The sequence below is a fragment of the Zingiber officinale genome, chromosome 1A, assembly GCF_018446385.1.
Source record: "Zingiber officinale cultivar Zhangliang chromosome 1A, Zo_v1.1, whole genome shotgun sequence".
NCBI lineage: Eukaryota > Viridiplantae > Streptophyta > Magnoliopsida > Zingiberales > Zingiberaceae > Zingiber > Zingiber officinale.
In genome coordinates, this window is record NC_055987.1 from 173095577 (window position 1) to 173114473 (window position 18897).

The 18897-nt window shown below is 41.6% G+C and overlaps 1 protein-coding gene across 2 annotated transcripts; it reads right to left on the minus strand.

Moving 5' to 3' along the window:
• Positions 1-266: 266 nt before the first annotated feature.
• Positions 267-18608, minus strand: LOC122038436 (probable WRKY transcription factor 47). Of its 2 annotated transcripts, XM_042598186.1 has the most exons (7): positions 18450-18608; positions 18168-18387; positions 17965-18042; positions 17741-17887; positions 16824-17150; positions 16624-16737; positions 267-1356 (listed from the first exon to the last, which is right to left on the minus strand). In XM_042598186.1, exons 2-7 carry the CDS (start codon positions 18381-18383, stop codon positions 775-777), a joined length of 1464 nt encoding a protein of 487 aa, XP_042454120.1. In that variant the 5' UTR covers positions 18384-18387; positions 18450-18608; the 3' UTR covers positions 267-774. The 2 variants fall into 2 exon arrangements, with proteins under 2 accessions (XP_042454120.1, XP_042454119.1); XM_042598185.1 differs by lacking the exon at positions 18450-18608 and having other exon boundaries at positions 18168-18439.
• Positions 18609-18897: the final 289 nt, after the last annotated feature.

Consider the following 18897-nt stretch of genomic DNA (forward strand, 5'->3'; position numbering starts at 1 on the left):
TAACCTCCATGGGTTGAGAAGTGACAACCACCCTCGTTGACATTACAAGAGCACTGTGAGTGCTGACTCAATCGTTTCAGTTTATTAATCTACATTGCAATGCAATGGAAATTTATATTGAACATTGATAATGCAATGAAATTTAAGGCACCAGAACTCACAGGATAAAATATACTACTTAATGTAATTAATTAGCTGTAATTAGTAATTGAGAGACAACATGTTAACTCTGTTAAAAGAAAGAACTCATTATATACATCTAGAGATAGATTTCTTGAAGGCTTAGCTCCCATTATAAACGGTTCAAATGTACAATATATCTTACACAAATATAATTCCCTCAATCTGATCTCTAATCAGTCCAAATGCAGCATATATAGTTCTCCTATATATATGTAAAATTCCTCCACATGAGAAACTTTTTCATTACAAAAATCTCATATGAAAATTAATTAAACAAACAATTCTAGAAAAATAAATAATGCTAAAAGTGGTGGAAGATCAAACTGTTGAAGAAAGGAAAAAAGAAAAAAAAAATCATAATCCACTCAAGTCGGTCTCTTGAAGTGGCAGGTTGTGCATGTTAACATAAATACAACCAACGGATGATTTTCAACAATATAAATCGATTTAATTCTCCTGTAATTATGTAAATATATTCTGTTTTCCACTTTATATATATATATATATATCCTTTTATATAATTATGAAATTAACAGAGAGTAATTAAAAATAAGAACGATAAAGTATTTACAGTGGTATAATTTGCTTGTATCAGTTAACGGAGAAGGTGGTGCAGGACTTTGCAAGTCGAGGAGATCCACTCGATTTTGCAGTGCCTCCGCCACCCTCCCCATTGGCGAATCCAGAAGTCACCCCCATCATAGACGAGATGGCAGCCGCCAATGCCGTTGTGAAGTTTGGGTGCGTCGCGATTGCAGCCGTAACCGTCTCCATCACTGACGATGACTGTGGCGGTGGCGGCTGTGGCCCGAATTGGATTAGAGATGGCTGTGGCAGAAACAGGTTGCACGTAGAGAGCGACGAGAGTTGGTGTTGGAGAGAGTAGGGGGTGTCGGACGGGTTTGTGAGGTCGAGTGTGACGGTGGGGATGGGAGTCAAAGCGGAGAGGGAGGCGAAGGGGTAGTGCATGTGCATCAAGCCAGTGCCGGAGGCAGATGCCATAAGAGAACTGGACGAGTGGTGGGTGTTGCCGGTGGTGGAGCCAGAGAGGAGCATGGCGGCGGCGGCGGTGGTGGTGTTCGCCATTACGGTGGCCGCTGGAGGGAGAGGGTGTTTGTGGATGCCCTCGTAGGTGGTCACCAGAACGCTCTTGTCGTTGGAGCATCTTTGTACCTTGTTTACCAATGCACAAATACAAGTAATTAGCTAGTCCAACATACATCCATTTGCAATATATGATGCTCAAAAGGTAAAATCTCCCTTGATTTTCTAACCATGTTTGTGTGGATTTTGAAGATTAACATATCTCTTATACAAGGTGTGGCTTGATTTATTGTTCTAATATTCATTGTGGATTTTTTAAAGATGTTAAACTTGATTGAATCAATTGAAAACAAGTAAAGCTTAGAACTTGTGCTCATACCAATATATTACCTTAAAGAGCCTATAAGAACTATATTTTATCTTTGAAGGTATATTAGATCTGCATATATAATTAAATAGAAAAAATATTTAATTAGGTTGAGTCTAGATTACATAGATAGTTTAATTTTATATTTGTTTGGACTTGTAGTAAGATAACTTAGTCAAGTTTCTCATTTCCATATTATGTGTTAAAGATTATCCATGTTCAACTTAGGAGGTCTAAATCATTAGTAGGTACTTTATTTTGAGTTGTTTTAAAATGGTCTATGAGTCTTAAAACATACTTTAATGGTTATCAATTGGTCCAACGTAACTAAAATATGATTGATGTGGTGGAGAAGGGAACCCACCAAGTATGAATCACAGGCAAAAACATCAATCGACGTGGATGTCAAGTCAAGGTAATTAAAGGCAAGAAATCGCTGGGTCACCGGAATTGGTAGAGCGGGTGACAACAAGCCAAGCGGGCCGGAAGGGTCTAACTAGCCTGGAGGCTCATAGCAGATCACTCATCTGGCAGAGACGACTATAAAGAGGACATTAGATGCTCACAACTATGATGATCAAATGAAGGATAGTCTGACTAGACCGCCTATCCGGTAGGGCGAGGAACGACCTACTGAGCCAAGTGACCATGGAGAAGAATAGCCTTGATCGACAGGGCAGGGAATCCCAGCCGAGCGACTCTCCCCTCGGCCAAATAGTGTGACCTCTTGCTTAGCTCATTACATCCTTTTTGGGAGTTAGTACCACTGATAGCAGGGCGTGGTCAATAGGCAAATCGTACGACGGAAGCTTCCACTGTCATGTCAGGGATTTACACGCCTTATTAAGGAATGGTATCAGAGACACTTTCTTGATGTGTTTTTCATATAATAGTTGGAAAAGCGTACATATTCCTTGGAAAGCATGCACATCTATTACTAGAGGACTATATAAAGGAGGTTCATGCACCGGCGGAGATATGCGTTATTTGTGCTTAAGCTCCTGTTGTTGCAACATTTCTTTATACTATTTCGATGACTGACTTGAGCATCGGATGGCCAATGTCGAGGACCCCTTCCTCGGCTCGGCACTGACGTTCTTGGTTTTATAGAGTGAAGCGAAGTCTTCACAATGCCAACTGCTGAGCCACATCCCTAGCCAGTTGTCTTCACCGTTTTCAAACAGGACCATATTAGCGTCGTCTGTGGGAACTTAACTTGTATCTAAGATGTGGAGATGGAGGACATTGGATGACTCACGACTGTGACATTGACGAAGGAGTTGGACATACTGATACAAGCCCGGGCGGCCAAGATGGTGGAGCAGCAACAGCAGGCGATGGCCGAGCCCCAAGGAAATGAACCCACAACGCCAGCAGTGGGACAACAGGCCGGCTATAGAGATTGAGCGAACAATATATCAGCTCACAGGACCAAACAGGAAGCCTACTGGTATATATGGGGATGCACCAAATGCATCTATCCCCTTTCATCAAGAGTTGTTCCACATCCCTTCAGAGGAACAAGGCCGAGTGGATAAACAACAAAGATCTTCCTTAGACGATGCACCTATCCGGGACAAACATAAGGGAAAGGCACCATGAATTGATGAATCTCCCGAACGGATCAACAAGCAATTCTCTCATGAGAGTACAATGGGATAACTGACCTAGAGGACCATCTGATCAAGTTTGACAACACAACCATGCTCCATCATTACGCCGATGGAGTGAAGTGCCGAGTTTTCCTCACCACATTTTATGGATCACCACAGAAGTGGTTTAGACTCCTGCCGAACGGATCAATCCACAGCTTCAAGGACTTTCGAGCAGCATTTCTACATCATTTTGCTAGTAGCCGCCATTACCAAAAGATGAATGTTAACTTGTTCGTTGTGAAGCAAGGACCCAAGGAGATATTGAGGGCCTACATCAAGGGAGACAATCAAGTGACCATGGATATCCCATCGGTCACCTCGGAGATATTAGTAAGTGCCTTCTCACAGGGGCTTGGTCATATTCGCGATGTGCAATTCCCTAGTTGGCTAGCCAACGTTGTACTGGCCTCCAAGCCGGACAACAAGTGGTGAGTTTGCATCGACTTCCGCGACTTGAACAAGGCTTGTTAGAAAGATTTCTATCCCCTGCCGTGTATTGATTAAATGGTGGACTTCACGACGGGCTACGAGTTGATCTGCATGCTTGATGTGTACTAGGGCTACCATTAAATGTCGCTTGCCAAGGAAGACCAAGAGAAGGTCAACTTTATTACGGCCGACATGACCTACTGCTACAACGTCATACTGTTCGGATTGAAGAACGCCGGCGCAACTTACCAAAGACTGATGAATAAGGTGTTTCGACGGCAGATCAGCCGTAAAATGGAAGTATATGTCGATGACATATTAATAAAATCTCTCCGAGCCATTGACCTTTGCGCAGATGTTGAAGAAACTTGCTAAATCTTGAGAATGTACATAATCAAGTTGAACCTAAGCAAGTGCCTATTCTAGGTGAAGAGCGACCACTTTGTTGGTTACATTATGATAGAGACAGGAATCAAGGCAAATCCGAGCAATGTGAAGGCTTTGCAAGACATACCCCCACCTTGCAACTTGAAGGAAGCCCAACGGTTGACCGGATAGATCAACGCGCTGTCAAGATTCATCTCTAAATTGTTTGATCGGAGTCACCCGTTCTTCAAGATCTTGTGTCGTGTGATAAAATTCCAGTGGGACTTGGAATGTGACAAGGCACTGGAAGAACTTAAAAAATACCTTACCTCCCTACCTATACTGGCAAGGCCCATCGCCGACAAACCACTTTATATTTATTTATCATCCACAGAGCATGCAGTTGGCTCAACTTTAGTGCGACAGAATGACTCTCAACAATAGCTGGTGTATTTCTTAAGTTATATATTGAAAGATGTCTAATCCCGCTACACCTGTCTCAAAAAGTTGGCGTACAGATAGTACACATCGCTCGGAGGCTTCTACCATACTTTCTCTCACATCCCATCGTAGCGATGACTAACGGCACGATGGGAAAAGTCCTCCTTAACCCAGAGATATCCGGACAGATGATTAAATGGACCACCGAGCTGAGTGTGTTTGACATACAATATCAATCTCAAACGGTGATCAAGACCCAAGCCTTAGCTAATTTTGTCACTGAGGTACAGAATACTGAGCCAGATGTGACTTGGAAGATATATGTGGATGACTTATCCACCTGGCAAGGTAGTGGAATCAGCATCCTCTTAATATCGTCATGCGAGGATAGGATGCAGTTGTCTATATGGCTGAATTATTGGGCTACAAATAACAAGGCAGAATATAAGGCCATGATAGCTAGCCTGCAGGTAGCTCGGTATGTGGGAGTCATAAGAGTCCTCATCCATTCAGATTCTCAGCTGACAGTTCAGCAACTATTGGAGATGTTCGAAATAAATAACGCTCGACTCAAGTTATATGATGAAGCTTTCGAGAAATTAAAGATAGGTTTCCAAGAAGTGATTGTACAAAAGATCCCTCAGTTGGACAACCAATACGCTGACGAGTTGGCCAAGTTAGCAAGTTCTTTATCTCCGATTGTCATAGATAAGTCGGTCAAGCAGATTTTACTAGTGGTATATATCAATAGGACGGTTGGAATGGGCTTCCCGAGCAAGTAGAGGACGCCACTGATAGAGTTCCTCAGATCTGGTGTCACACTGACCGACAGGGAGGAAGCTAGGTTGTTAAAAAGGAGGGCCGCCTGATTCACACTAATTAGAGATCATTTATATAAGAGAGCTTTCACAAGGCCGCTGCTTAAGTGTATCGAATAGGATGACATTGAGTACATCCTGCAAGAAGTTCATCAAGACTCCTGCGGTAGTCATCCGAGAGGCAGATCACTGGCTCGCAAAATCTGCTAGCTGGATATTTCTAGCCCACATTGCAAGATGACGTTGCTCAGATGATAACCACCTAGCTATTTTGCCAAAGATACCAAAACATTTCGCACCAACCTATCGAAGAGTTGAAAACATCCACTGTGTCTTATCCGCTCGACCAATGAGGTATGGACATCATTGGACCATTTCCCATGGCGACCGAGCAATGAAGATTTCTACTCATAGCAGTAGATTATTTCTCAAAATGGGTGAAGGCCGAATCGTTCACCAAGATAACCGAGCACATGGTTATCAAATTTATATGGAAAAATATCTTGTGTCGGTTTGACATCCCTCACAAGCTCATCTCAAACAACGGAAGATAATTCTCAGGGCAAAAGTTCAAAGAGTGGTGTGATGGTTATGACATCCTACAGGCTTTCACTTCAATGGCTTATCCGTAGAGCAATAGCTAGGCGGAAGTCACCAATAGGGAAATCCTCAAAGGGCTCCAGGCTCAGCTCAACCATACCGGAGGCAGCTGGGTTGACAAACTCTCAAGTGTATTGTGGGCTTACCACACCACACCTTGAGAGGCAACCGACATAACCCCGTTCCTCCAGGTGTACGAGGATGAGGTAGTAGTTCTGGTCGAAGTAGGAATAGAGTTCGACTGAGTGCATCACTACGACGAGGAAAATGCTGATCAGAGGCTCATGGAGCTCGACATGGTGGATGAAGTGCGAGATAAGGTCGCTGTCCTGCTCATGGCATACCGGCAGTGCATGAAGTAGAGCTATAATCGAAGGGTGATCCTGAGGTCATTCTAGGTCGATGACTTGGTATGGAAGAGAGTGAAACCAGTTGGCGATGTCACCAAGCTAGAAGTCCCATGGGGAGGACCATATAAAGTCATTCAGAAACTCCACTCGAGAGTTTACTATTAACAAGATAAAAATGAGAAAAATCTCAAACGGCCTTGGAGCACAAACCATCTCCAACCCTATAAGGTCGGGGGAGAGGTGCGTGATTAAATTCAGATACACTTGTAGAAATGTTTGTTCTATGAATGAAGGAGAATATGAATGAAAATCTACCAAGTGTCCTAGAACTTTGAGCCGTTTGGCTAAGTTATGAGCAAGTATAGCCTTCATGTCAAATATATCAATATAAAGCCCAACGGCGGTTATAAACTCTGGTAGAGTTAACATCAGCAATTGAACGGCGACTATAAATCCTTGAGCATTAATGGTTAAGGCTGAGCGGTGGCTATAAACTCTCATCTCAAAATTATTGAAAGTCGAGCGACGACTATAAACTTAGGACCAACGTGTAACAAGCAGTCGAGCAGCGGCTATAAACTTGAGAGTCGACGACCACATCAGTCGAGCAACGACTATAAACTTGAGAGTCTGCGAAAACAACAGCCAAGTGGCGGCTATAAACGTGTTAGTCTATGAAAACACAGCCGAGGGGAGGCTATAAACCCGAGAGTCTACAAAAATAGCAATCGAGCGGCAGCTATAAACTTGAGAGTCTATAAAAATAATAATCGAGCAGCGGCTATAAACCCGAGAGTCAACAAAAAAAATAGCCGAGCGACGACTATAAACTCGAGAGTCGACGAAAATAACAACCGAGCGGCGGCTACAAACCTGAGAGTCTACAAAAACAACAGTCGAGCAGCGACCATAAATTCTGAGTTGGCAAATAATGAACAGTCGAGCGACCACTATAAACCCTTGAACGATGAAAGTTAAAAAGCCAAGCGGTAGCTATAAAGCTTAGTACAATGTAATTTGAGAGTCGAGTAGTGACTATAAAACCTTGAGCCTTAATAATCAACCAGCCGAGCGGTGGCTATAAACTCAAGTACAAGGGGGATAAACAGTCGAGCGGCGACTATAAATTCTAGTTCAACAATCGAGCGACGGCTATAAAACCAATCGGGCATTATCAAGACTTTCGAATAAAAATGCAAGTGTCAAACATTCCTAACCTAACCGGGGAACTTATAAGTGGGCGGGGAGAAATCTTCGCATGAAAATGGGATGTCGCTCAGATGCGGCTCATGGGATTCAGACTATTGCATGGGGTAACTAAGTTAAATGGAACATGCTAGCTCATCGAGCGGGGAGGCATGAATTAGTACTTGGTAGCTTCAAGAATGAAATGCTATATGGAGCCGAATGCGAGGACATTGATTTATACTTAGAAAACTTCGAGGGTAAGGCTCTCTACATGTAGGATGGAGGAATATTGATTTATACTTGGAAATTTTTTATAGGAAATTGGAGGAAGTACAAAAAGCTGACAAGAAACTTGAGAAGAAAAACTACTCTAGATCAGCAACGACTTCCTCAGGGAACGAGGCCACAAGCTCATCCTTCCGAATGGAATCAACAAAGACATCAGCAGGCAAGTGACTGCCATCCTTCAGCTGTTGGACGGTGTCAGCTATGCCGAGATCGAAAAGCCATAGAATTTGATCAGAGAAGAGCTAGTTGAAGCCCTCTGAGAAGAGATACTTAACTCGGAAGTCCTCAAGCGAGCGGGCTCATCCTCCTAAAACTTAGCCATCTAGGCATTGGACACTTCTAGTTCGGCCTTTAGAGACTTCAGATTGGCATCTTGATCGGTAATTTTTTGTTGCTCCACCGATCGACTCGATTGCTCTTGTGCCAAAGTTGTCTCTATTTTCTTGAGTTTCTTCTCCAAGGCCTGAGCCTTGAGATTTTTCTTCTCCAGGTCCTCTATTGCGTGGGGTTGCTAGGTGTTCGCTGATTTGACCTTAGAGTCAAAATCTTTGGCTTGCTTGTTGAGCCGCTCGAGCTGTTGAGCCTGCTCCTAACTCTTTTTCTTATTTTTTTATAACACCCGCTCAGAGCCCACCAACTATTTGGATGATTTTTCTATATCCTCCTTTAGCTAAGTGACCTCAGCGATGAGCGTTTCAACAGCATCTCGGGATGCACTTACTCCATCGATCGAGGCCCACAATTGCTTATTCTCATGCTCGAGGAATGTCAACGTCTAACACATCGTTAGACTCTCCACTCAGAATTGCAAAAAGTATGAGTCAGAGAGGTGTACCAAAGGTGAATAACAACTCTTGGAAAACATACCATGGTGGATTTCTGAGTGAAGTCATTAGCCAGCTCCCTGGGCGGAATGGTCATCACCATGCTCTAGGCGTCCGCCTAGGTCTGAGCTAGAGGACCCTGAATGCGGATCGTATGCTCAAGCGATTAGGGTGTGTCATCGTCGGGGGAGCACCACATGTCAGTGGATAGGCGGATCAGAGCTAAGATGTGTCTACAGTCGACCAGATCGGAGGGCTTTAAAGTCTTCTGGCCCTTGGACTTGGATTTCAAGAGACAGATGGTGGAGACTAGGGTCTCTAGATTGGCCAGTGGTGGAAAGAAGGAAACCGACTGTACGAACACTGTGCTAGTTGGTAGTTCGAGCAAGGATGGAGTCCGATCGAACGAAGGGGGTATTGGTAAAACAACCATCCTCTCAGGGATGACAGAAGAAGAGCTCTCGCCCCGCTTGGATGGAGGTCGGGAAGTAGGCACTTCCATGCGGCCAAGTGCCGAGGTTCCCAAGCGAGAGGTCCCCTCCGAGCGTAGCCTCTTTCTCCGCATCACTGAATTAGTGGCTCGCTAGAACCCGCTGAGTCGGTCGGCAGCAACTCAGATGGTACGACCACGGGACCATGGTGGGCCGCTCAGAAGGAAGCTCTCTAGTGGTAGCGGCTGCACTACTCCTTGCCGCTCGGCTCGCTTCACAAGTCTGATTAGTTGAGTTGGTGACCGACATAAGGCCGAGGTTCTCCAGCTCCGTGAGGGTTTATCTCAGCAGCGGAGAGCTTACTCTTGCCGCTTAGCAGGGACTTCAACATGACTTCGGTTGCAAAAATGAAAGTGAAATTAGTTAGATTCTAAGGCAGCATAGGGAGAAATAGTTTACGTATTGAGCCAAATAGTCATGAGTAAAGGGAACTCAGTCCAAAAATATATAGAACACCTTCGTGCAACGGCTTATGTATGTGATACTTCTAACCAACGAGATGAGCGGTTGTCTCAAGGTAGGTCAGCCCCTAGTGATACTTGCGCAAAGCAGCATGCTTCATCAACTCCATTTACCAGTCGATCAGGAATGATGGCCGCTCGGGAAGGTGAACAAAAAAGTAATGGCCCTTCCAGTATTTGTTGGAAGAAGGCATTTTATCAAAGAGCACTCGGACCTTAAAAGAAAGGTTCCTACCTTGGAGACCTTAAGATAGTAAAAATAATGGAAAGGATGACGTACATGCAGAATAAGATTACCACCCCACACAAAAGTCTAAAGGAGTTCGACACTAACTAGGGTAGAGGAATATGAAAGTATCTACAGATTATAGAGAAGAAGTGGTGGATCGGGAAGTGCAAACCAACTAAATATTGATCTTTAAAAAAAGTAAGGCAGCAGTCTAGAGGTGTATGTGACCATACATATACAGTGGGAATGATTATTTGGTAGTCATCAGGAATATTGTAAGACATTTGCATCTGCATTATCGCCGTTAAAATCAGACTTGGTGGATGTATTCCACAAGATGGAAATAGGCAGAGGAGGAGGAGAAGCGGGAATGTCGACAAAAATCTAGGAGCAAACGAACAAAGGGAGAGAAAGCTTACGGAGAAATATTGCCAGCGACAAGCGATGAAGAAGAAAATTGACAAAGGGTGTGCACGAGGAAGAAGATGTGGTGAGGTAGGTGAACGATGGCAAATAAGGGTTTAAAACCCCTGGGGACGACTGCTCTAGGCTGTTTGATTGAGGGCTACACAAAACAAGGCCAAGATTTGGCCGTTAAATTCAAAATGATATTTGTCACATCAATCACAGATATCTGCATATCACATCAAATGTGCGGTGGCAGAAAGCGAGACATGTGATGCCTAGCCACAAGGAAGCATTAATGAGGCTTAATTAAAGGGCATGGGTGGCATGCTCGGCAATAATGACCAGAGATTTGCATAGTCTTCAAGAAATTAGGATGATGTCAGCAACCATGAAAAGGCACTCACTCGCTATAGGAAGTGACTGGAAGTTGAAAAAGCGCTACGTGCTACCCACAAGCACCCCAAACAGACGGCGCAGATTGAAATATAGCCGAGCGATGGCTCTAAAACCAAGTCAGTGAAATATAGTCGAGTGGTGACTCTAGACCCAAGTTAGTGAAATATAGTCGAGCCACGGTTCTAAACCCAGGTCATTGAAATATAGCCGATCCACAACTCTAAACCTAGGTCAGTGAATATAGTCGAGCGGCAGCTCTAAACCGAGGTCAGTGAAATATAGCCGAGTGGAAGCTCTAAACCCAAGTCAGTGAAATATAGCCGAGCAGCGGATCTAAACCCAAGTCAATGAAATATAGTTGAGTGGCAACTCTAAACTTAGGTCAGCAAGTGATAGCCGAGCGGCGATTCTAAACTCATGGCGAAAAGCATCTGCAATATTCACTATAGTCGAGTGCCTGTTCTAAAACCGAGAATGTCCGATTGGCCGTGGAGGTCACTGAAGACACTGCTCGTCCAGTCAGTCAGACTTACAGCCTCCTTCGACTAGACTTGAGGGGAAGACTTTTGATGTAATGGAAAAGGGAACCCTCCAAGTATAAGTCAAAGGCGGGAACAACAGCCGAAGTGAAGATCAAAGTCAAGGCGATCAAAGTTAAGGCGGTTAAAGGCAGGAAACTGCTGGGTCACCAGAGTTGGTCGAGCGGCTGACAACAGGCTGAGCGAGCTGGAAGGGTCCAATCGGCCCGGAGGCTCATCTAAGAAGATCGCTCATCCGGCTGGGATGACTAAAGAGAGGATATTAGATGCTCACAACTATAACGACCAAATGAAGGATAGTCCGACCGGACCGCCTATCCGGCCGGGCTAGGAACAACCTACTGAGCTAAGCAGTCATGGAGAAAAATAGCTTGATTGACCGGGTGAGGAATCTTGGTCGAGCGGCTCTCCCGCTCGACCAAATAGTGGGACCCCTTGCTTAACTCAGTGCATCCTTCTAGGAGTTGGTGCCGCTGATAGTAGGGCATAGTCAATAGGTAAATCGTACGATGGAAGCTTCCACTGTCAAGTCAGGGATTTGCACGCCCTGTTAAGGAATAGTGTCAGAGATACTTTCTTGACATGTCTTTTCATATGACAATTGGGAAAACGTGCACTTGCCTTATGAAGCGTGTACATCTGTTACTGGAGCACTATATAAACGAGGGTTCATACACCGGTGGAGGTATGCGTTATTTGTGCTTGAGCTTCTATTGTTACTAAAGTTACTATTCCGGTGACTGATTTGAGCGTTAGAGGGCTAACGTCGAAACCTCTTCCCTAGCCCAATATTGGCATTCTTGGTTTTACAGAGCGGAGCGGAATCTTCACAAGGTCAACTGCTGAGCCACATCCCTATCTAGCTGTCTTCATCGTTTTCAGATAGGATCAATGATCAAAAGTTATATTTCATTATTTTAGTGAACTAACTCATGACTATATGAACAAAACTGGCACATTTGGGTTGTATGTTCATAGATATAGGAACTAGGTGACTCATTCATACTAGGAAACAATTGGAAAGTTTTGGTTCAATCAACTATTGGAGAAGAGTGTTTTTAGTTAGTTAACCTAGCTCATTCTATAAAACTCAACACTGTAATTCAACTAGAGCTATAATCAATTGCTACACATCACTAGGCAACTAAATCATTACTAGATGACTAGTATTCTATAATCAATTACTACACATCACTAGGCAACTAAATCATTACTAGATGACTAGTATTTTAATTCTAGTTTGCAATAATGAATATTAATTATTTCTATTGGTGCAATCAGTCTATGATCAGATTAACTAAGATTTATATTTTAATGTTTGGGTATATATTTTTTAATGATGTAAAGTAGATCAAGATTAATTAGATACTTGATTGTGGAAGATAACCAAATGGGTTGATCAAACACTTGGCAATCAAGAAAGCCTAATAGATATTAGTAGATTAGAAATTCAAGTGGGTCAATATTAATAGAATATTTGATTGATAGAAAGTCGAGGTGGATCAAATAAACCAAACATTTGACATTAGAGAAATTCAATAGGTGTTGACAGTGGAAGTCTAGATAGGTCAAAATAGATTGAATGTCTAACAAATGGTGAAAAATTCATGTTGACAAAGGAAGTCTAGGTAGGTGAGGGAGGACTAGATGTCTGACAAGCGATAGAAAATCCTTGCAAGTCAACAATGACTAGATGTTAGACAATAAAACTTTAGGAAGGATAGTAAGGATCAAATACTTGGAAGAGAAAGTCCTAATAAGTTATGGAAAACTAGATGTTATGCAATTAAGGGAAGTCCAAGGCTATGAAGGAGGATTGAAGGTTTAGTAATTATAAAATATCAATAGGTCAAGATTGATTATATGTCAAACAAGGTTGAAGTTCTAAAAGAGTGGACTCGAGGCAAGTGAAGTCTTGGAGACAAGGAGTCTTCAGGTAAAAGATGTTCTAAAGAATAGGCCTCCGAGTAATGGAAGTTTTGTTGGGTCAAGGTTGACTTAAGGCTATGCAAGGAGAAGTTCTAGTAGATTGAGGTTGGTTGCATACTGGATAATAGTTGAAGTTCATAGACAAGGAGTCTCTTAGCAACTAAAGTCTTAGTCAGTTAAGGTCAACGAACAATAAGGATACGAGGAAGTCCTAGAGATTTACTGTCTTTGGTATGGAATGGATTAAACCTTAGTGTGATTGGAATCAGTGTGTCAGTCAACTAGAGAAATAGTATCGATCAATTAATGAATATACAGCTATGAAGTAGTGATTTGGACAAATTTAAAATTCAAATCATCGACTGATCAACATTCAACTTAGACAGAAAATAGAGAAAATAAAATATTTGTTTGGTTATGTCTAAAGGTTAGTTGACTAGTAAAGGATGGTCAATTGGGCTAACTGATTAAATCTTCCTAATATCAAGTCATTAGAGAAAAGTTGTAGGTAAACAATTGCATTCTAAAGTATGATAGTGGAGCAATCGGCTAGATGTGTTTAATCTGTCGACTAGATGTGTTTGATTAGTTGACTGTGCAACATCTTCTAGACTTGTGTAGAGGCTTGTACCTCCGATAAAGCCGGGCATTCAGAAGTCAAGCAGATGTGACAGTCAGAAGTTAAGGAGACATGGCAGTCAGAAGTCAATGGGACGTGACAGTCAGAAGTCAAGGAGACATGGCAGTTAGAAGTCAAGGGAACGTGACAGTCAAAAGTTAAGGAGACGTGGCAGTCAGAGGTTAAGGCGATGTGGCAGTCAGCAGGTAGGGAAAGAGGAAGTAGGACCGCGTGACAACATCAGTAACATGGTCCCCAGTCGGGTTCTCACCGACCAAGATCCTAGATCTGAGACACTAAGACATGGTGGACAGTCGAGGTGATACTTGAGCTAGATCTGACTGGTCGGGTTCTCACGGCTCGGTTATATTTAGGTCTAGTTCTCTCAGTAAACTAACTCCCGGTCAACCAACTCTCGGTCGACTCTTGGATGATCTCACCACAGCTCCCGACCCCTCAAGGTTTAGGCCAGGTGTTATACTCGACAGATCATTTTGAGCTGCCCTATTCATACCCGGTCGGGACAAAAGGTGCTACATGACAATAAGGTCATGGAATCGTAACCACCTATCAGAGAATAACTGTTGTATGTCAGGGAATATTCCAACGGTCTGCGGTCATCTACGAATGGAGCCTTCTTCCAACCCACAAAATAGTGTCATGCGTCCTCCATCACCAGACAGGTCCTAACACCCGACATTCCCTGACATCAGTCAAGCTCTAGAGGTACGCACTATCATATAAAAGGGAGGTTCTCTCCCTTGCGCAGGTACGCTTTCTCCTACATTCACACTTGTCTTCTACTTTTCTTTCTCCTTCGTACACTGTTCTTCTGGGGAAAAAGTACCTGACTTGAGCGTCGGAGGGTCTGCTCAGGGAACTTTTTCCTTGGTTTCTGGCCTCTAACGTTCCGTGTGCTTGTCTGAGTGTACGCAGAGCTCAAGTACCGCCGACTCAGTCATCGTCGTCCGTCAGCGCCACGTGGGGGTCTATTCTTGTATGCTCATATGGGAAGGGTGTCCTAGTCGCCTCTCCGTCAACACCAACAACAACTCACCAGACATTCGTCTGACTCAGATTCCGGACAGCATCATAAAGACTGATTCTATGGAGATTTTAATAAAATAGTTCTGAATGTTGCTGCATTCTAGAGCCTTCCTTGAGCTAAGAAAAGCAAGCAACAAGCAAGCAAGTAAAAGAAAACAACCATTTGTATAATTGTTATTACTTGTATTCATTTGTATTTTTCTTGTATATTATTTGTTGTGGAACAAAATATGTTGTAACTTGTAAGAGATTTCATTTCTGAAAGACATCAGAGATGGAGAAAGATAATGGTGTTGTGAGGAGTTATGCACCTTACACATCATATGATTAGAGAGGGCTTCTAGTCACTTGGGGAGCTCAATTAACCTTATCTATCAAATAAAAGTTGTAGCTACATCAGCAAGATTAAGGCGACCGAGGAGACTCTAGTCAACCGAGACTTGCCACGTCAGCAACAAAAGAGGACTATATAAAGAGGCTCGAGGCAAAGCTTTGAAATCACTAATTCACTCAATCTCTTATTCATTCTTATGCTCTCATTATTTCTGTGTTGTGATACTCTACAACCTCACGCTTTAATTTTGATCAGTAATACCTAGCGTAACTTTTTATTATTTCTTGTATTGTTATATCTATTTTAATTGTACTTAATTTTTAGATTTTTGTCAATAAAGTTTCTCCACCATTCCAGAGGCTATTTTAGAAAGGAAAAATTAAAAAAATAAGAATGACTTCATTTTAATTGGCTGATGTATCGACTTACGCTAATTAACTACTGAACCATTCTTACATATTTATATCATTCTGTCTTACTTGATCAATCTGTGTTAGCTAAATTATTTCTGCTGTGCTACTCTGTTTTATTTGATTATTGTTCAAGTTATTTCAGTTTGTAAAATTTGTAACGTTATTCACCTCCTCTAACATCGAGTTTGATCTCGCACTAAAAATGTCAAGGAAGGTGGCATTGTGGAGCTTAAGGGTGACAAAGAGGACAAATACAATGGGAAATCGAATTCAAGGCCGGGGAAGTCTGTATAGGGTACGGTAGTGGATGCCTTTAGTTAAGTAACGTTGGAGACATGGCTTGCCAACTTTTTCGCTAATGGTGCATTGTCTAATTGCAACAGTGATTGATACCATGATTTGGTGAACATTAGAGGTATATGAGAAAAAACATGGTTAATTAGATTTGTTACGGGTGAGAATTTATTATGGGTATTAAGATTTTGGATGTGTGCCAACCGTCACTGTCCATGCCATTTGTGGGCTTTGTTGACATGGCAAATTGTCAATTATTGGGCGTTTGGAATGATAATGGAGGCTAAATTTTAATATAATTTTTTATAGGATATGTAGGTTTAAAATTTTTTAAATATAAGACTAGATTTTATACAACTAACTAAACTAGCTTTTATTGTACTAAGTGGGGTCGATGACTAGGTTTGTGTAATTATCTTTGTTAATGATGAGATTGACGACATTCATATAGTCAAAAATTGTGTGCTAAGTGATGAAGAAACTCTTTATTAGTTACAGAGATCTTGACCTCAAGGTAGACATCAATATAAACAACCCTTTAGATAACATACCTAATATAGTTTGTGACAACTAAACATGATCTAGAGTCAGTACTAACGCAAACATGTGATAAACATAATTATAATTTTTATTAGGTGATATAGATAATTGGAATTGTAGCAGTTTGAATGAATGAATCATCTTATTTTGGATTCGTTGTTTCCTCAAAGTTCTTTTGGAGTTGTTCTATCCTTAGTCTCATGGAGGTAGCTATACTCCTTACCTTATCACTCTCTTTCTCAGAATTATTTTGCTTTATAAGAAAAAAGCGTTTTATGATGCCTTTCTTAAAAGAAGGTAGCTAGGCAATTGGGAGGTTGAAAGAAATTCCCTTGTAATAATATATAAACAATATAATAATATTAAGTACCTGTTTCCTAACGGGGCAGTCGTTGGACATGGTGCAACGATAGTATGCCCGTGGACAAGGATTGCCCTTGGCCATCTTCTGACCGTACTTCCTCCATTGACACCCATCACTAATCTACACATGACAATAAACAGCTTTCCGTTGTTAATTTCCTGTACACAAGAAAGAAGTAGCTCAACAATTTATGATTAATTAATTACCATGGGAGCATCAGAGCGAGCGCGGACGGAGACTCTTGTTTTCCTGTATGAGAGCTCGGTGTCAGCATTCCCGTCCTCTTTGATGGCCTTCGTCTTCTCCTCCATCGATGAGCTTGGCTGGTCCGCGGAGCAATCGGTTGGATGAGAAGGAAAGATGGTCGGAGTAGTGGAGGTCGTTAGATTGAGAGGGGATGACTGCTCTCCATCGTCCTCTGTATAACGACTACTCCTGATCTTTCGCTTTAGTCCACTTGGACCGGGTTCCATGAACTGGTGATCCAATAATTGCAATCCTGGACCGGCTACGCTACTGATGATCTTCCCATCCTTCTCGCATATATTTTTATATTAAGATTAATGTATTATTAATTAACAACAGCCTACGTATATAGGATAGGAAGTTTATTGAGGAAGATAAGAAAAAAACTAATATAATAAGCGAGGTAGCTTGTCATATGAATCAAGAATATTTTTTAAAAAGGATTAATTGTCACCGTGTATATGTTTCTTTTTAATTTTATATAAATTAATAGATATATCATGGAGGGATGGAAGTCAAATAATAACCACCAAATATTTACTATTTTTTTTAATAGATATTTTTCACAGGATATTAATTATGTGAAAGGGATACTTCCATCTTATTTCTATTGCAGAGAAGATAATAAAAGAAAAAGATATATCAAGTTTAGCGAGAAGTCAAAATGGTCGCAGAAGTAATCTAAAAGTTTTAGAATGTAAAAAGAAAAAAAGAAATAAAAGAAGAGAAAAACATGCATAATCTGGTTTGGTGAGATTTCATGATCATTATTAATTGGAATTTCCATGGGCGGATGCCTTCTTGAATAATTACTAAGAAAATAATCTTGATAATTAAATAGAAATAAAAAAAAAATAGAGGGAGATGATAAGTTTACATGTTCTTGGCGTGGATGATCTCTTTGGTGTATCACTTGAAACTGCGTCTGCAGGGCGGTGTAGTTCCTTCTGAGCTGATCCAACATGCTTCTTAATCTCCAGTTTTCTTCTTTCACTAGCTTTAGCTCATCTTGAAGCATAATCAACTGTAAATAATAAACTGCTTCTTATGTAGTTGCAAATTAATGATTAGTTCATCTATGAAAAAATAAAGAAAAATGACCTTGATTTCAGGTTTCTTCTTGCTCCCGATGCTTGTTTGGAGAGTCTTTGAGGGCACTGTTAGAAGGTTTAATCCTGTCTGAAGTTGATTAAGAGGAGAGAAACGACTTAGATTTTAGATTTGAGATTTTGACATATCAAAGAGAAGAGGTATATAAAATATTTATTCGATGGGTAGGAGGAATAATAGATCAGATACTTAACGTCGATATTGGTAGTGCCTGATGAGCCAAGGGCGGACGACGATGAGTTCTCATCGTCCACCGCCACCGCTGCAGCCGTTGCTTCTCTGTGACGATTGTGGCCGGAGAAGAAATCCAACTCCCTGATGGGGGTTGTGTCTGCCGACTCCAACCGGAAAAACGTCATCTCCGGCGGCTTAGGATCCATAAGATGGTCTTGAGTGATGTTATTATACATGTATCTGACACATAGAGGTGAGATGAGAAGAGGGAAGATAAATGAAACAAAAATAGAGGCACCTACTTTTATCGGCGTAGCGCCGCAACTCGAAGTATGTCTAATTAGGTTAATCTGGTCCAATATACAGAAGAAAAATAAAACAGAATTGAAGGATCATCAGTTCATCACGTCACTTTTGGCGTCGGCATGAGACAATAGTCCCATAGGAAATTCGACGCCCCATTTCTAGTTTCATAAGATAAAATTTAAGCCCGAACTGTGCAGTGGTTGTTGCCATATAAAATTTTAAGATTGAAATTTGAGGAGGATGTCTTTCTTCATGTCTTGTCATATATATTAATAATTAGTAGTTATTTATGATTTATCTTCTCAGTATTGATATAAAAACGAATAATTGATGGAGATGTTGAAGATGAATAAATCATCTTTTACCGTATAAAATAAAATTTAAACCTTCCAATGAAACTTCTCCCACCTTTTATTCTTTGACACATAGGATGGACTGAGGGAC